The sequence below is a fragment of the Paraphaeosphaeria sporulosa genome, assembly GCF_001642045.1.
Source record: "Paraphaeosphaeria sporulosa strain AP3s5-JAC2a unplaced genomic scaffold CC84scaffold_16, whole genome shotgun sequence".
NCBI classification, from domain to species: Eukaryota; Fungi; Ascomycota; class Dothideomycetes; order Pleosporales; family Didymosphaeriaceae; genus Paraphaeosphaeria; species Paraphaeosphaeria sporulosa.
The window spans coordinates 327743-342871 of NW_017253375.1; the positions used below are offsets into that span (position 1 = coordinate 327743).

The 15129-nt window shown below is 53.5% G+C and overlaps 5 protein-coding genes across 5 annotated transcripts; 3 read left to right on the top strand and 2 right to left on the bottom strand.

The window, feature by feature from the left end:
• Positions 1-87: 87 nt before the first annotated feature.
• CC84DRAFT_1169722 (DUF726-domain-containing protein) lies at positions 88-4101 on the top strand. The gene is made up of 3 exons (XM_018179738.1): positions 88-2281; positions 2329-2731; positions 2781-4101. The coding sequence occupies exons 1-3, from the start codon at positions 251-253 to the stop codon at positions 3773-3775; spliced, it is 3429 nt and encodes a 1142-aa protein (XP_018029368.1). The 5' UTR covers positions 88-250; the 3' UTR covers positions 3776-4101.
• A 180-nt stretch (positions 4102-4281) lies between these two features.
• On the top strand, positions 4282-5913 carry CC84DRAFT_1169723 (NAD(P)-binding protein). The gene is made up of 3 exons (XM_018179739.1): positions 4282-4564; positions 4668-5282; positions 5375-5913. The coding sequence occupies exons 1-3, from the start codon at positions 4466-4468 to the stop codon at positions 5669-5671; spliced, it is 1011 nt and encodes a 336-aa protein (XP_018029369.1). The 5' UTR covers positions 4282-4465; the 3' UTR covers positions 5672-5913.
• Positions 5914-9501: 3588 nt separating this feature from the next.
• On the top strand, positions 9502-12054 carry CC84DRAFT_1157888 (Cupredoxin). The gene is made up of 4 exons (XM_018177032.1): positions 9502-10160; positions 10216-10392; positions 10445-11422; positions 11481-12054. Exons 1-4 carry the CDS (start codon positions 9908-9910, stop codon positions 11894-11896), a joined length of 1824 nt encoding a protein of 607 aa, XP_018029370.1. The 5' UTR covers positions 9502-9907; the 3' UTR covers positions 11897-12054.
• An 815-nt stretch (positions 12055-12869) lies between these two features.
• Positions 12870-14335, bottom strand: CC84DRAFT_1105099 (Cloroperoxidase; the record flags this gene model as incomplete). The annotated part of the gene is made up of 4 exons (XM_018175080.1): positions 12870-13200; positions 13256-13757; positions 13807-13950; positions 14011-14335. 4 exons carry the CDS (start codon positions 14333-14335, stop codon positions 12870-12872), a joined length of 1302 nt encoding a protein of 433 aa, XP_018029371.1.
• On the bottom strand, positions 14257-14871 carry CC84DRAFT_1169728 (uncharacterized protein). The gene is made up of 3 exons (XM_018179740.1): positions 14772-14871; positions 14413-14722; positions 14257-14353 (listed from the first exon to the last, which is right to left on the bottom strand). Exons 1-2 carry the CDS (start codon positions 14825-14827, stop codon positions 14506-14508), a joined length of 273 nt encoding a protein of 90 aa, XP_018029372.1. The 5' UTR covers positions 14828-14871; the 3' UTR covers positions 14257-14353; positions 14413-14505.
• Between the last annotated feature and the right edge of the window lie 258 nt (positions 14872-15129).

A 15129-nucleotide genomic window follows, 5' to 3' on the forward strand; every position in this document is an offset into this window, starting at 1 on the left:
CCACTCTGCACCCATGACGGCCCTTTTGCGCTAGCGGGCCCGACAAAGCCCCCACGGGTGCCGCCGCTCGCAGAGGCTATGCGTCGAAACAGCAACAACGTGACGGAAACATGGTGCGAGGGGGCGCCCGCTGACTGCGCCGAAACATACTTAGCCCCCAAAGAAGACAGCAGTGAACCGCGAAAGTGCGGCCCCGGACTCCTGACATCGCCGAGCCACGTCCCTCGAATGTGTGCGACACCGAGACACAATGCCACCCGCGTACCATGAAGACAACCCTTCCGCCGACGACACCAAGCAGCCGGACCGCGCACCGCCGACGAATACACCCAAGCCTGAGGCCCCGCCGGAGGTCGAGTACGACGACTTTGGGCTGCCCGTGAGGAAGCCGCGAGCGCCGCCGCCGCCGCCGCAGGCCGAGAGCGACGAAGACGACAAAGAGTTCAGGGACGCAATTGCCAAGGCGGCCTCCACGGAGCAGTTCGCCCAGCATGGCAAGGAGGACGTGAAGCTTGCGCCGGCAGTGGAGGAGGAAGCGAAGGAACCCAAAGCGCAGGCGAAGCTGGAGGAGGCTGCGAGCAGCAACGGACACGTCGAACCAGAGCCAGCAAAGGCGGCTCCCGCTCAGGACTGCGAGCAGCCCTCCTCGAGTGCGCATGTGCGTACAGCCTCGACCAAGTCGGCGACCGGCAAGCGCAGCAGCATCGTCCATGCACACAACCCCGCCGGCATCTCAGAATGGTCCCACATGCAGGTCGCCCCGCGCGCTTCGGAAGAGGTCAAGGAAGACGACGACGGCGGGTGGCAGACCATGCCTGCCTACGCCCGCTACGACATGTACGACGACGACAACAGGCTCATTGCTAAGGAGAACGCCGAGGAGCTCGAGGACATGCACGGCTACGCTAACGTCGGCGGGGCGGCCAAGGGCTACACGCGCGTCATCATGGACGACGACGTCGAGTCGGTCACCAGCATGGACGATAACACGGCCTATCTCTTCAAGGAGAAGAGCACCATGTTGCACGACGAGGACGAGGCTGCCCGCGACCCGCTCGCCCAGATGCAGACCACCAAGAGCCTCCTGACCGAGGGGCAGCGCATCGCCTACGTTGGCCTAGTTCGACTGGCCACCGTGGAGACAGCGAAGCGATTCGCCAAGCTGGACCGCAACAGGAACACTAAGAAAGTTCTCGACATGGCACAAGAAACCACACAGATGTGGTCGCAGAAGATGATGGTTCGCTTGTACTCGCACATGGAAGTGGACGAGTCTGAGCAGATCATGATCGAGCAGCTATCCGAACACGGTGTCGTGCCTGCCGACCTGACCCCGGCCCTGATGCAGAATGCGCGCGTGAAGAACCCCGCTGCCGAAGCTCCCGAATCAGCAAAGGAAGCCGCCTCTGCTAGACCGTCCATCTCCTCGCCTCGTCTAGACTCCCCGTCGGACAAGGGCAAGTCGACATCCAGTCTGGGCTTGGAAGACGATGACTACATGAACAGCCCTCCCCCGCCGCCATATGCAAACCATTCTGGAGACGATCTACCCGCCGTGCGGACACCGTCCCAGCTACCCACAACCTCAAGCTTAGACATTGACCTTCGTTGGACCATTCTGTGCGACTTGTTTTTGGTTCTTATCGCTGACTCTGTGTACGATGCACGCTCAAGACAACTTTTGGAGATTGTTGGAAAGTATCTCAGCGTGGACTGGCTAGAGATTTGCCGATTCGAAAAGCGAGTTACCGAGGCCCTAGAGATGGAGGAAGAGGCCAACAAAGAAAACTGGAACGAAGACGAGCACATGGAGAGCCGGCGGAAGAAAGCGCGCAACAGGCGTCTAGCTCTCATGGGACTTGCTACTGTTGGTGGCAGTCTTGTCATTGGTCTGTCTGCCGGCTTACTGGCACCGCTCCTTGGGGCTGGTCTTGCAGCTGGTTTCACTACAATCGGTGTGGCTGGTACAGGAGGTTTCCTTGCCGGCGCTGGCGGAGCAGCCATCGTCACCACTACAGGCGTCGTGACCGGCGGCACTATTGCTGTCAGAGCCGCGAATCGACGGACGGGTTCTGTCAAGACGTTTGAATACCGCCCGCTTCATAACAACAAACGGGTCAATCTCATCGTCACAGTAGCTGGTTGGATGAATGGTAAGCTCGATGACGTCCGCCTGCCATTTAGTACGGTCGATCCGATCATGGGGGATATTTATTCGGTGCACTGGGAGCCTGAAATGCTTCGAAGTATGGGTGACACCATCAACATTCTGGCTACAGAGGTGAGTGTCTCGTGTGTATCATGAGGGCGCAACTGACTTCTGCCTAGGCTCTTACCCAAGGTCTCCAACAGGTGCTTGGAGCCACGATCCTCGGTGCTCTCATGTCCGCACTGGCGCTACCTCTCGCGTTGACAAAACTATCATACCTTATTGACAATCCCTGGGCCGTCTCGCAAGCACGCGCAGACATGGCTGGCCTCATTCTTGCAGACTCACTAATTGATCGTAATCTCGGAGCGCGTCCCATTACGCTGGTCGGTTTCTCGCTTGGTGCCAGAGTTATCTTTGCCTGCCTCAAAGAACTTGCCAATCGAGGAGCTGTTGGTCTAGTCCAGAACGCGTACTTGTTTGGAACGCCGGTCGTGGCGAAGAAAGACGAATACACTAGGGTGCGAGCTATCATTCCCGGGCGACTAGTCAATGGTTTTGCGAATAATGATTGGATTCTTGGTAGGACTCAAAGACGACGACAAAGTTGCGTACATTGACAATAATCTAGGATATCTGTTCCGAGCAACCAGCGGAGGCATCATGCAGGTGGCTGGCCTCGCCAGAGTAGACGTGCCCGGTGTCGAGAACTTCGACGTCACTGAATTCGTACCCGGACACATGGCCTACCGAGCCTCGATGCCCAGGCTGCTGCGCGAAGTCGGCTGGCAAGTTGAAAGCGACGAGTTCTCCGAGATTGAGGATCCGGACCCAGAGAACCACGAGAAGCGTCAACGCGAGCTCATCAACGAGATCGAGGAAGCCCGAAAAGAACTGGAGAAGAAGCAAGAAAAGAAGGGCTTCAGCTTTTGGCGGAAGAAAAAAGTGCAGAAGAAAGACTGGGAGGTGTACGACGAGAAATCGCAAAGCGCAATCGACAAGGACCAGGACCCGGCTAAGCTGGCGGAGAACCCGATAATGTTCGACATTGACGCCATTCGTGCCGAGGTTGCGGCGTTGTCATATGATGCCGCGTACGATGGCATTGAGATAAAGGAGATCAAGAGCACGCTGCCCCCTATGAAGATTGATATATCACAAACTTCACCGAATCCATACTCTACTCTTAGGGAGACAAAGAGCTACAACGACAGTCTCGGCGTTGCGTCGCAGAATCCTACTGGTAGCTCCAGCAATCTCTCCACGTACTCGGGCGCTTCAACTCCACACCGGAACGGCGACCGGAATAAGAGCATTGATGCGTATGATGAGGCGGGTGACGGCGATATCAGCATGACGTTCGATACATCCTTCAAGGAACCGCCATCCTCGAAGTCCCCTAGGATATCACCACTCCCGCCGACGCACAAATCTCCCGAGCCATCGTCTTCAGCCTGGGACCCGCCGAGCTGGAACGACAACCCCCCTGAGCGTCCCCAATTACGGCCGTCCATGACCGAGCCCTCTGCCCAAGGTGCCAACATGGCGCCCGCATATAACGCATGGGCAGACGAGTACGACGACGAGTTCGGCAAGGAGAAGGAGCTCAAGATGACCTTCATGTAGCGGTCGTCACCCGCTCCGAGCCTTGGAACACCGGGGGCTTGGACCACTTCTGTCGTTTATAATCGCATCTTCAGCGCGCATCTACGGTCGGTGTCTATCATTCTTTCCTACGGCGCATTTATTGGTCATGGGCGGTGTTTGGCGTCAGAGGTATGGATGCGTCTTTGCCATTGCCATGCTTTCCTTGCATAGAGGACGAGCAAGATTCGGGTAGGGTGGGACGTGGTATGTTATACGTGGTCTATAGATAAGACGGATGTAGGGACGGGTGAAGGAGGCGGTGTATATACCTCCGATTAGGTATCTATTGCTATACTATAATAAACCAAGTCCATGCGTAGGTCCAGTGATGTCAACAATAAGAATCTTCGATGCGGGCGAGTAATGCATGTAGTTTCGCGCGCAGATGAGGTGGAACTATACATAACGGCGATATGATCTGCGTCAGGGCTGGCACCTTCCGATCCTGCACATGCATGCTCTAGCGCGCGTGCGGCACCCTAGAAGGTACATGTACCATTAGCATCTGATCCGTCTTCCTCAACCTTCTCGCGCAGTAAATCCGCCTGCAGACATCTAAGCCGCGACGGCTGCTGCTACGCATCCAGATCGCGATATCTCCACCGTCACGAACACCGTACAGATTCCAGACCGCCCGCAACCGCAGCGCTCAGTGTTACGAAGATAAACATGGGCCAGCGCTCCTCCCTCGTCCTGGGCTTGCAGCAGACGTTCTGGATCCCCGCTCCGCGCTTCACAGAGAAGGAATTGGGTGATCTGGAAGGCACGGTACGTACTGCCCCATACTCACGAATCCGGAGACGTCCGAACCACGTGACGCATCCCCCCAGCACCACATGTTACTTCACATTGATGCTGACGCCAGCACCAGGTGACCATCGTAACAGGCGGCTACACCGGCATCGGCCTACAACTTGCACACATCCTGTACGGCGCGAACGGGACGCTGTACATTGCGGGGCGCTCGCGGGAGAAGGCGGAAATGGCGCTTTCCTCGCTGCGCCATGCATCTCCCAACTCAAAAGGCCGTGTGGAATTCCTGCAGCTCGATCTCGCGGACCTCTCCAGCATAAAACCCGCCGTGCAGGAGTTCCTGGGGAAAGAAGAGAGGTTGGATGTGTTGGTCAATAATGCGGGAGTTATGTGGCCGCCGCCGGGCAGCGTGGGGGCCCAAGGTTACGAAGCGCAGATTGCGACGAACGTGTACGGGCCCTTTCTCCTTACGCATTTGTTGCATCCTATCCTTGCGCGGACGGCTAGTAAGAAAGAGAGCGGGGAGGTGCGGGTGTGCTGGGCGGGTAGTATTGGAATCGAGTTAGCTGCGCCGAAGGGCAGCGTGCTATTTGAAGAGGCGAGAGATGGGAGTGGTGAAAGAGTGAAGGAAGGGTTGGACAAGATGGAAACGTATGGTATGACCAAGTGCGCGAATGTGATCCTGGGCGTTGAAGGCGCGCGTCGGGATGCCGCCGATGGGATCGTCCACGTCGTAAGTCAAACCCATCCTCTTCGCCTCATGATCTATGCATCTTTTCACCCTGGAGAAGAGTACTTCTGCGCTTTGCTAACCCGCGCAAACAGTCGTTCAACCCGGGCAACCTCTACTCCGAGCTCCAACGCCACGCGTCATGGCTCGAGTTCTTCGCGCTCAAAGCCATTCTCTACCCTACTAAGTTTGGCGCGTACACGGAGCTGTTCGCGGGGTGGAGTCCGGAGATTACGAGCGCGAACAACGGGTGCTATGTTGTGCCGTGGGGGCAGATCGGGACGTATAATGTGGGGATGGAGAGGGCGATGGCGAGGAAGGAGGATGGTGGGGAGGGGAAGGCAGAGAGGTTGTGGGAGGTTTGCTGGAGAGTTACGCGAGAGTTTATGTAGCGCCTGTGGTGGTGTGGTGACGTGGTGGGACGAGGATGTCACGATTTTCAGGTGCAGGGTAGGATGATAGGATTGGTTGGTGAGTTTGGCTGTGCATTTCTCATGCAAAGCAGCGATGTAGATGGGGAGTAGACGTTCTGGGCTTTGCTGTTGATGGAGGAGGCGAGAACTGTTTCGCAAACGAGCAGCTTGCATATGACCGCGATCTTTGTTGTATAATCAAGAGGCTCTTTACGTCAGGATATCAAGACCGTGCGTGAAAGCAGTGATATAAATCGGTGAACGGGCAAGCCGGTAAGCAACTGTCATGTATGCCGAACCTAAAGGGACAATGATTTATGCGAAGCCACTGCTCTACTAAAAGCGTGCTGCTAATTTTCGAGTGGCAGCTGTCACTGTGTCGAAGTAGCAGGCCCTGATGAACACATGAGCGCGCTGGTCGGTGCGAGCAAGTCTTGCATGGCGTCGTTTGTTCAAATCGCTGGGAAGCAATTTAGCGGGTGATCGCGAAAAGTCTGAGGGGAGGCAGGAAAATACGGGCTGCTTGATCGTGCCTCGGCACTGGATCTTGAACAGTGTGGTGGTCAACTATGGCACATTCTAACCACATGAAGCTATCGATAGGGTCTCCCGTCAAGACTGTACAAAAGCTCCGATAGACTGTGATAGCCGACGGCTACCACTATAGCCACGATCGTCGAACCACTTGAGCGAAGTGAACCTATCGCAACCATGTTCAACAGATTCTCGGTTCTTATGTGTGCGCGCCTTCGCAAGTGGCGGGCTCCACGAACTCCATGGGTTGAGGTCCAAGATTAGACACATCATCCCGGAGAGAACACCAGGTTGTTCCTTGTCTTTAGCTGATGTCATGACTTTGTGTTGTCAGTCAAGTCGGCGTTCTCAAGTGCTCGGTCACTGTTGAGGTGGGTATCTACACGACAGTCCGGTTGAAGCCTAGTTCCCAACAGCGAGTTCTCCAACAGGTGACCCTCGGGTGATCGGTTCCAAGACCTCAGTGACCATACTATACACTACTAGGGGATGGGGAAGTGGGGCATCGTGGCCGCAGGGAACTCAAGCATGACCCGTGTTGCTCCGCCAAGGCTCTAGAGTAATCGAGGCCAGGCTGAAAGCCATCTAGGGTCGTCCACAAACATCTATCGAAGTTGTGTAAACTATTTGGCTGGACGCATGTTAGGGTCTTGCCAAGGTGATCGCGCTGCTATCTTGGGATGTGCCAAGATTCATGCGATGGTGGTGTGCGCGGAGCGAGATCCGACTTGATCCAAATCGTCTGCTGCAAGGTAAACGCGACGTCCGATAAAGCTGGAGCCTTTATTCAGTCGTAGCTCAGCACGATAGGATGACACTTCTAGTCAAGCCGTCATAAGTAACTGTTTTCAGGCAAAGAAGCATTGCCGAGAATGCCAAGGGCGGAGCTTGTACGGCGGTCCAGAGGTGAGCTGAAAACATTCGCAGCCGTGCAGATACGACTGCCGCCTTGTAGCGTATCTGGTGACAGTGGCTTCCTGGGCGTCCATGGCTGGAGCCATAAGGCGTACCTCGTATCCCAGGCTGCTATCTTCGGCGGTGCCGGCTCGCTTGGACCCGCGTCGTCCCGCCATGAGGCTCTCTAGAAGACTGCCACAATTGGTTAGTATTCTCAGAATCATCCGAAAATGGTTTGTGGCCTTTTCAATATCGTCCCATCCGAGAGGCAAGGATTGGTTCGTGACGGGCACTATTCAGTATAAAATTGAACCAAAAAAAAAAAAAGAGAACCCCAGTTCATGCTCGCATCGAAGATGCCTTACTTTTCAACATCCTTCTTTTGTTGAGCGTTGCTCAGTCCTGAAAAGTCTATCCTGGTTGAAGCCAAGAGCTGTAGCGGTGAAGATACGAGGCACTGGACCCCGATCTCAGTCCCAGACCGCATGGCAGAACTGTCAGATGCAAGTAAGAGAGCATCCTGCTCGCCTGGGCTTGTGGTGTCTCGTGCTCGCGCGAAGCTCAAGCTTCAAAGTGGTCTTTTCCTTGGCACGCTGCAAGCCAATATTGACATGATGACTTTTCACTTCATGATTCGCCTTCCGATGCGGTCCTTCCAAGACGCCGACGGCAACAAAGTGCATATCAGACCATAAAGCCATGCTTTGCGAATACACCATACGGACGAGTTGAAGGCACAGGTGGCCCTGGATATCGCTGTATTTCCAAGACCCGTTGCTAGAACGCTGCCGCCGAGCAGCGAGAGATATCGAAAACAAAAACCCGAACTGTCCCTTGTTGTTGTTGTTGTTGTTGCTGCTGCTGCTGCTGCTGCTGTTGTTGCTGCTGCTTACAGTAACAGCAGCTCATTGTCAGGATATCCGGTAGATCGGGAGGTGCGGCTGATCGCCGCTATGCTGGAAGTTTTGTGGTCCCTTTTTGGGGGGTATCTCACGTGGCGACTCCAATACGAGGCATTGCAAGGATGTTAGCTTTGCCCAGAGAAGGACAAGACACCCAGAGACCGGGTTGAAGCAGCGCCCTGCACGCAATGCCGTGTACTTCTACAGCCAGCCTTTTCTCCGAGGTTTCAGATTGATTAAACTGCAGAGCAAAAGATTGCATGGACACAAAAAAAGCGAAAGCTGTCCCCGGCGCAGCCTTAGACTTTTCGTGTCAGCGAGGTGTGCCTCTCTGCGGGGCGAATGGACAACACATGATGCATTGCCTCACAAGTGCATATGTGCGTGTGCTCGGGATGCCCTTGAATAACAGCGCGGTTTTGGCCGCCACTTCCGACCCAGCGGCTGAAGTTTTGGCGATGGGAAAGTGGTGGCTGCAGGATTCGTCGCTCATTTGCCAGGTGGCTGGGGTTTGGCGAGTCACGTGCTCTGCCAAACTACCTTCGGCCTAGTTAGTTCTCAAAAGATGCACTCCGTTCCAGGCTCCATCCCCAATCAGTCACCTCACACTTTGCTTCTCTCATGACCCGCATGGCATCGGTGCATCTCTTGGTGTCTTGATGCATAAGGCCTGTGGCACTCGGGCTTGATCAAGCTCTTGGCCGTCCGCATTGCGTCTATTTTGGTAGCTCTGAGCTGGAAAGTCATACCGGTACGCTGCGTCGGATCCAACCTACAGGACGCGTTCGGCTTGCATGCAACCACCTTCCGGTGAGGAAGCCTACCGGATACGGCTACGACCCGGCCAGCAGCCAATTCGCCTATCGCGTCTGCTGCCATTTTCTGACCACCCTCAGCTGTGGCTGAAGATGCCAAGGTACTGCAGACGCAAAGTCATTGGTCTTGTCTCTAGCTTTCGCCTTACATTACTGAATCTACTCTGTCTTGAGCAAAAGCTTCTACAAGCCCGCAGGTGCTCGTTTGCTTGGCTTCACGGGTTTGTCGCCAAGCCAAGTGTCTCGAACATGTCAGAGAACAATGAACCCGATCACCGAGCGGGACCTGCCGGCACATCCTAAATCTCGTACCTCATTGCCATAGCATATGGATTATACCAGATACAATAGAAATCAAAAAGCTGGAAGAAGACGAGGTCATGTTCGAACGTTTTCTTTGTTCCGATAACGATAGGTACATGAAAAGGTCCGCTTAAGACGTACCTATGATACTGCTGGCCTCCTTGCTCGATTCGTACGATCGCTAGCCTCCCGACCATGGACGAGCTTGGCACACAGCGCGTGTATGTGATGTTTCCCCACGCAGCTGAGATGTAGTAGGCGCCAAAAGTAACACCCGACAAGGTTCTCGTGCCTTGCCACGCGCTGTCAGTCACATACCGCTGACAAAACCTTGAACCATTGTCTCAGTGGCGCACGTGGCATATGCACCAAAGCTTAGGCCCAGATTCAAGCTTCTCAAGGAGCTCCCACGATGTTGGCAACAGGCTCCAAGCGTTATACGAGGATTTCGTTCGAGCCACATCGCAGTCTGCCCGCAGTCTATGCATCTAAGCGAGCATAGACTTCGGCCAGAACCACCGAAGCATCCTTGTAGTGGAGCACCCTCCAGGATGTCGTGAAGCGGAATCACCGACACAGTGCGTCTAGGTCTCTACTGCGCGGGGTCCGGGAGCTATTGATTTAGAACCGGAGGAGCACCCAGATCTCTCGTACTATGGTCTCTGCTGTAGTATAAAATACAGCAGGAACGCCTCCTGATATCTCCATCCAACAATTCTCTCAACCCTGCTCGTGGGTTTCTTGGTAACCACTCAGCCTTCATCATGAGATATTATTTCCCTACTGCAGTGGCTTTGTTCTTTGCTGGCCAAGCTCTGGCTGGTGACAACGATTGGCTGAGCCCAGTTTATAAGGAAATATTTCAAAATGAGCTTCCGATCCCACCGACTAAGGAGAAAAAATACTCCTACTACAACTCAACTACGAATCGCTACATTGATTACTACGAAATCGAGATCAAGTCATTCGAACAGCAAGTGTACAAGGGCTTGAAACCTGCACAGCTTGTCGGCTATGGTCTGTCAATCCTCTCAGTACGAGAAAGTAGGATACAAATCTAACCTCAGCACAGATGGCATTTCACCTGGACCCACGTTTCGCATGGAGAAGGACCGAGAGGCCATAGTGCGATTCGTGAACCATGGCGAGAAGGACATCTCTGTCCACTTGCACGGCTCTTACAGCAGAGCACCTTTTGATGGCTGGGCCGAGGATGTGACCAGCAAGAATCAATACAAGGATTATTACTGTGAGTACAGGATCCGTCATGGGTACTTATTTTAGCACTAACGCTACAGCAGATCCGAACAGGCAGGCAGCCCGCACGCTCTGGTACCATGATCACGCCATTCACCATACGGCTGAGAATGCTTATTATGGCATGGCTGGCTTCTACATCCTGCATGATCCGGATGAAGATAAGCTCGACCTCCCCGCTGGAGAGTACGATCTTCCGCTAGCTCTGGCTGCAAAACAGTACAACTCTGACGGTACGCTCTTCAGCCCCGCAGATGAGACAGTCTCTCTCTACGGTGACATCATCCATGTCAATGGCCAGCCCTGGCCATACAAGAAAGTAGAGCCTCGCAAGTACAGGCTCCGGTTCCTGGATTCGTCAATCAGCCGTGCCTTCAAGCTTACCTTTGAAGACTCAAAGGCGAAGAAACTTCCCTTCAATGTCATCGCTTCTGATGCCGGATTGCTCACCAAGCCAGTGCAATCTGATAATCTTGAAATCTCCATGGCCGAGCGCTGGGAAGTTGTTATCGACTTCAGTCAATACAAGGGCCAAAACGTGACATTGAAGAATTCACGCGACGTCCAGGCAGATGAGGATTACAACAGTACAGATAAGGTCATGCAATTTGTTGTTGGCAACACTGTCTCGAGCGACCAAGGAAACGGAAATCTCCCTGGTTCGCTGCGCAACGTTCCTTTCCCACCAACCAAGAGCGGCGTGGACCGAAAGTTTAAGTTCGAACGCCAAGGCGGGGAGTGGAAGGTCAATGGTGTCACCTTTGCAGACGTCAACAACCGCATTCTCGCCAAGCCACCCCGTGGTGCCATCGAGATCTGGGAGCTGGAGAACGGTGGTGGTGGCTGGTCTCATCCGGTGCATATTCACCTGATCGACTTCCAAATCATCTCTCGAACCGGTGGTCGTCCTGTTCTCAACTACGAAAAGGAAGCACTGAAGGATGTCGTTCTTCTTGGCACTTCGGAGACTGTCCGAGTAATCGCTCGCTATGCGCCGTGGGATGGAGTCTACATGTTTCACTGTAAGTGTACACACACTGGCAACCCACGATTATGGGAATCGCACTTACTTTATCCTAGGCCATAATCTCATCCACGAGGACCACGACATGATGGCTGCTTTCAATGTAACCAGTTTGGCCGACTTTGGGTATCCAGAAACTACCAAGTTTATTGACCCTATGGAGGACCGTTGGCGTTCCAAAGACGAAGGTGACGGCTCAGCCTTCACCGATGAAGCTGTCAGGGATCGCTGCCACGAATTCTACATGCTGGATGCCTATGATAAGGTCGATGACACCGAGGCAGCACTCGAATCTTATTATGCCAACGGCGCGCCAAAGACGACTCTCGCCACGAGTACTGTCAAGGCTAGTACCCTTTCGTCGGTTACGACGAAGGCTGCAACTTCGACTATCACTACTTCAGCGAAAGTCGATGATAAGAAAACGACGACAACGAAGACTACGGCGAAAACGACCACGACCAAGAGCTAATCGACCAAGAGGTACCCGATCAGTTGACGTGGGAGTTGCGCAAAATAGACTTACATGGCGCTTTGGGATTGTTCATCTGTTCGGACAATAAGGGCTGCCGCTTACGAAGATCATGATCAGTACACTTAATGTAAATATATCAATCGCTCATTCAAAACCAAACTATGCGCTCTGCCTACCGAACATCGTGCCGTCCATATTAGCTTCAAGGTCGATAAACTCACTCAGTAATTTGCCCTTCTTGAACATATCCCGCCCGCATTGGCTTCTTAGTATGCTACAACACAGTGCTCCCCTGCCTAAGCACGACGCACCAAATAATACATGTCTACAGCACTCCCCTATTGATTATCCCCAAGCTCGTCGATGTACGGCGTTCAATGTGTACCTTGATAGATTTTCGACATCACCATACCGCTGCCCTTAGAAAACATTCTAGGCGACTGATTTCAGCCACAGGACTGACGGCTGCCGCACGGCTTGGTGCGACATAGGAGGTCGCGACAAGCTTTGTGGAACACCCCAGGCTTTTTGTTCCACAGATCACTCTTCAGCCACACAACGCCGAGGAGAAAGAATCGGGAGAGTGTAAGCGCCCTGTTGGCCCGACTTCGGCGTAGGCTCAAACTTAATTCCTGAAAAAGATGTACTCACAACAAGATGCACTGATCTGTTCTACTACCTATCACAAGCCTCTTTCGCCATCTTCGGAGATATATACTCATACTACTTGACCAGATGATGAGCGGCCTCCTACATGCCCCAGAGTGCAAATGCTCACAAAGAGGCATGGGATAAAGGCCCTTTAGGCAAGAAAGCGAAAGTATCAAACGTGCGACGGCAAGTGTAATTCGGTAATATGAATTAGTTATTATCTAAAATTGAGGCACATAGGGACAAGTATCGGGATCGTATGGTGTTCCGTGGTTAACTTGTTTCACAAGCTCTGGAAACAGGTACTGACTCCAGAACGCTACAAGCTCGAACCGGCCTTGAGAGCGCCTGGAAAATTCTCCTGGATCGCGTCCCACAACGGCTGACCGCCCACAGTGAGGTCTTTCCAAGCAGGGCATGAGAGACTCAAAATCGGTGCAGCCAAGGTGTTGGTGACCAAGCTAATCGGGCCTTCAAGTGTCTTCAAGATACCAGAAAGGGAGTTTGGCAAGAACGTCTTGAGAACCTCGAAGGAGAAGCAAAGCAGGTTGTTGTTCTCGAGAAGGGAAGTTGAGTTAAGGATGCCACCGGTGATGTTTTGCATGTCAAAGCCGCTGAATGAATTCACTTTACCGGTGTTGCCGCCAATGCTGCGGGCGACGTTAGTTTTGGCTCTACAATCGATGGCTTACCAATGTCACATACCTTCCAAGCTCGGGGTGCTTCATGACCCAGCTGACGATATCCAGGTTGAGCGATATCAGACCGTATTCGGTTGGCTTCCTGTACCAGTTCTGAGGAATTGTCTCATGTCCTTCGCGATACTCAAGCTCTCCATCCGCATCCTCGTACACGGCAAAAAACTTCTTGAACACGTCCTGCGTAAGTACGCCATCGGGGTTCTCCGAAGAATGGTTCGCGAGGAGACGTCCCGTGAACAGGTAACCCGCGTTGCGCGAAACCATCCCAGACACTGGCCCATAGTAGAAGTCGGGGTTGTGTCCAATACTATACGCCCAACGGCGCGCTGCCTGGTCGGCTATCAGGTCCATCGATATGATGCCGTCTTTATCGGCACGGTCGTATACGTCGCGGAAGAGTGTCATATTCATCTTCCAGGCGTTTCCAGTCACGTAGAGATCGTCGCGCGTTAGAGAAGAGTCGGACTCGATCCAGTTGTGGGAGCCTTGCAGACCACGAGGATCGCCTGCAGAAGTCAGTACCCAAGGTAAACGGGTCGGTGTATGTGTACGTACCGATGAGACCGAGGACGTTCCCTAGTAGATTATCGGCCCCGGGCCCTCCGATGGAAAAACCCGGACTCAACGAAAGTGGGTTGCCCGTCCATACGGTCCCCATAACACCAAGAATCAAAGCAAGGTCCAAGTGCATACCATACACTTTGATTGTTGTTAGCCTTTTGACCATCTAGCATTGGATCCAACCGTAAGGCAACTTACCCTGGTTGATGGCAGTTACAACCTCAGCGAAGCTGGTAATACCAGAGTGGTCGATATAGCCATGGTTTGCTAAGGCATTTAATCCCGGACAGGGACCACGCTGGTCGTACTTGCTCGGTGCCTGGAACGCATACTTCCCAGTTACCTGGATAGGTTTCTTGGTGTTGACGATCAAGCGCTTCTCGTTCTGATACTTTGCCACGGTCTCTATGGCATCTTGTAGTTTTTCAGCCGTAAGACCCTCAAGGCTGCGGGCGGAGAGAGTCGGAAATGCGCCAGCAAGGCAGCTGGATGAAAGAATGAAAAGAGTGGACCAGAACTTCATAATGAATGGACGAAGCACCTGTAGATTCAGAGGTAGTTCAAATGATTGTAAGAGATGTTCTGAATTCCATTACTGACCAAACAAGCAGCAATAAGGGAGGGCTTCACTCGACAGTCACATGGAGCACTATGGTGTCCCGAGACGTCTCACCGCAACGCGGGACAGACAAATTAAAAGGAGAGGATTACTACGACGACTTCGACGAAAGTTGAAAATTCAACGACGATCCTCAGGCCGGCAGAATGACCCGGGTCATGATCAGAAGAGCGCACTTCAGCTTGGGTAGGAGCCAAAACTTCCCCTCTGGAAATCTCCGAGAAAGCAAGTGCAGTAAGCCAGCAGCTTTGTGAGATTAGCGCAGCAAGGTTCGCAAAGCCCTCAAGTGGTCTTTTTGAGCACGTTAGTCCCTGTGAAGGAGGCGGACCAGGTTCCGAACCTGCACAACGTGGGCGCGACCACGGCACGGCCATGAGTCGGGCATGCTCGAGTCATGACGATGGATACTCAGACAAATACAGGTAAGATGTGCGAGCAGTTGGTGGAGGATTTGGCAACGCGGATGCGGCATGACTGCTGATCCTGGTCCATTCGCAGTTCAAATTAGGCCTAGATTAGGCCCGCATCGAGCCGTCCCTTGTTGAATCGCCCGTTTTGCCTTTCGCAGCGCGCATTCCAGGCGCTGTACCGTGCTTCCGGTAACGCACGGGCTCGAGTGGGGAAGTACCCCGTTCAGCGCTTTGGCACAAGGCATTGCTTTGCCTTAGGAAGGAATGCTGGATACACAGGTCGCCGAA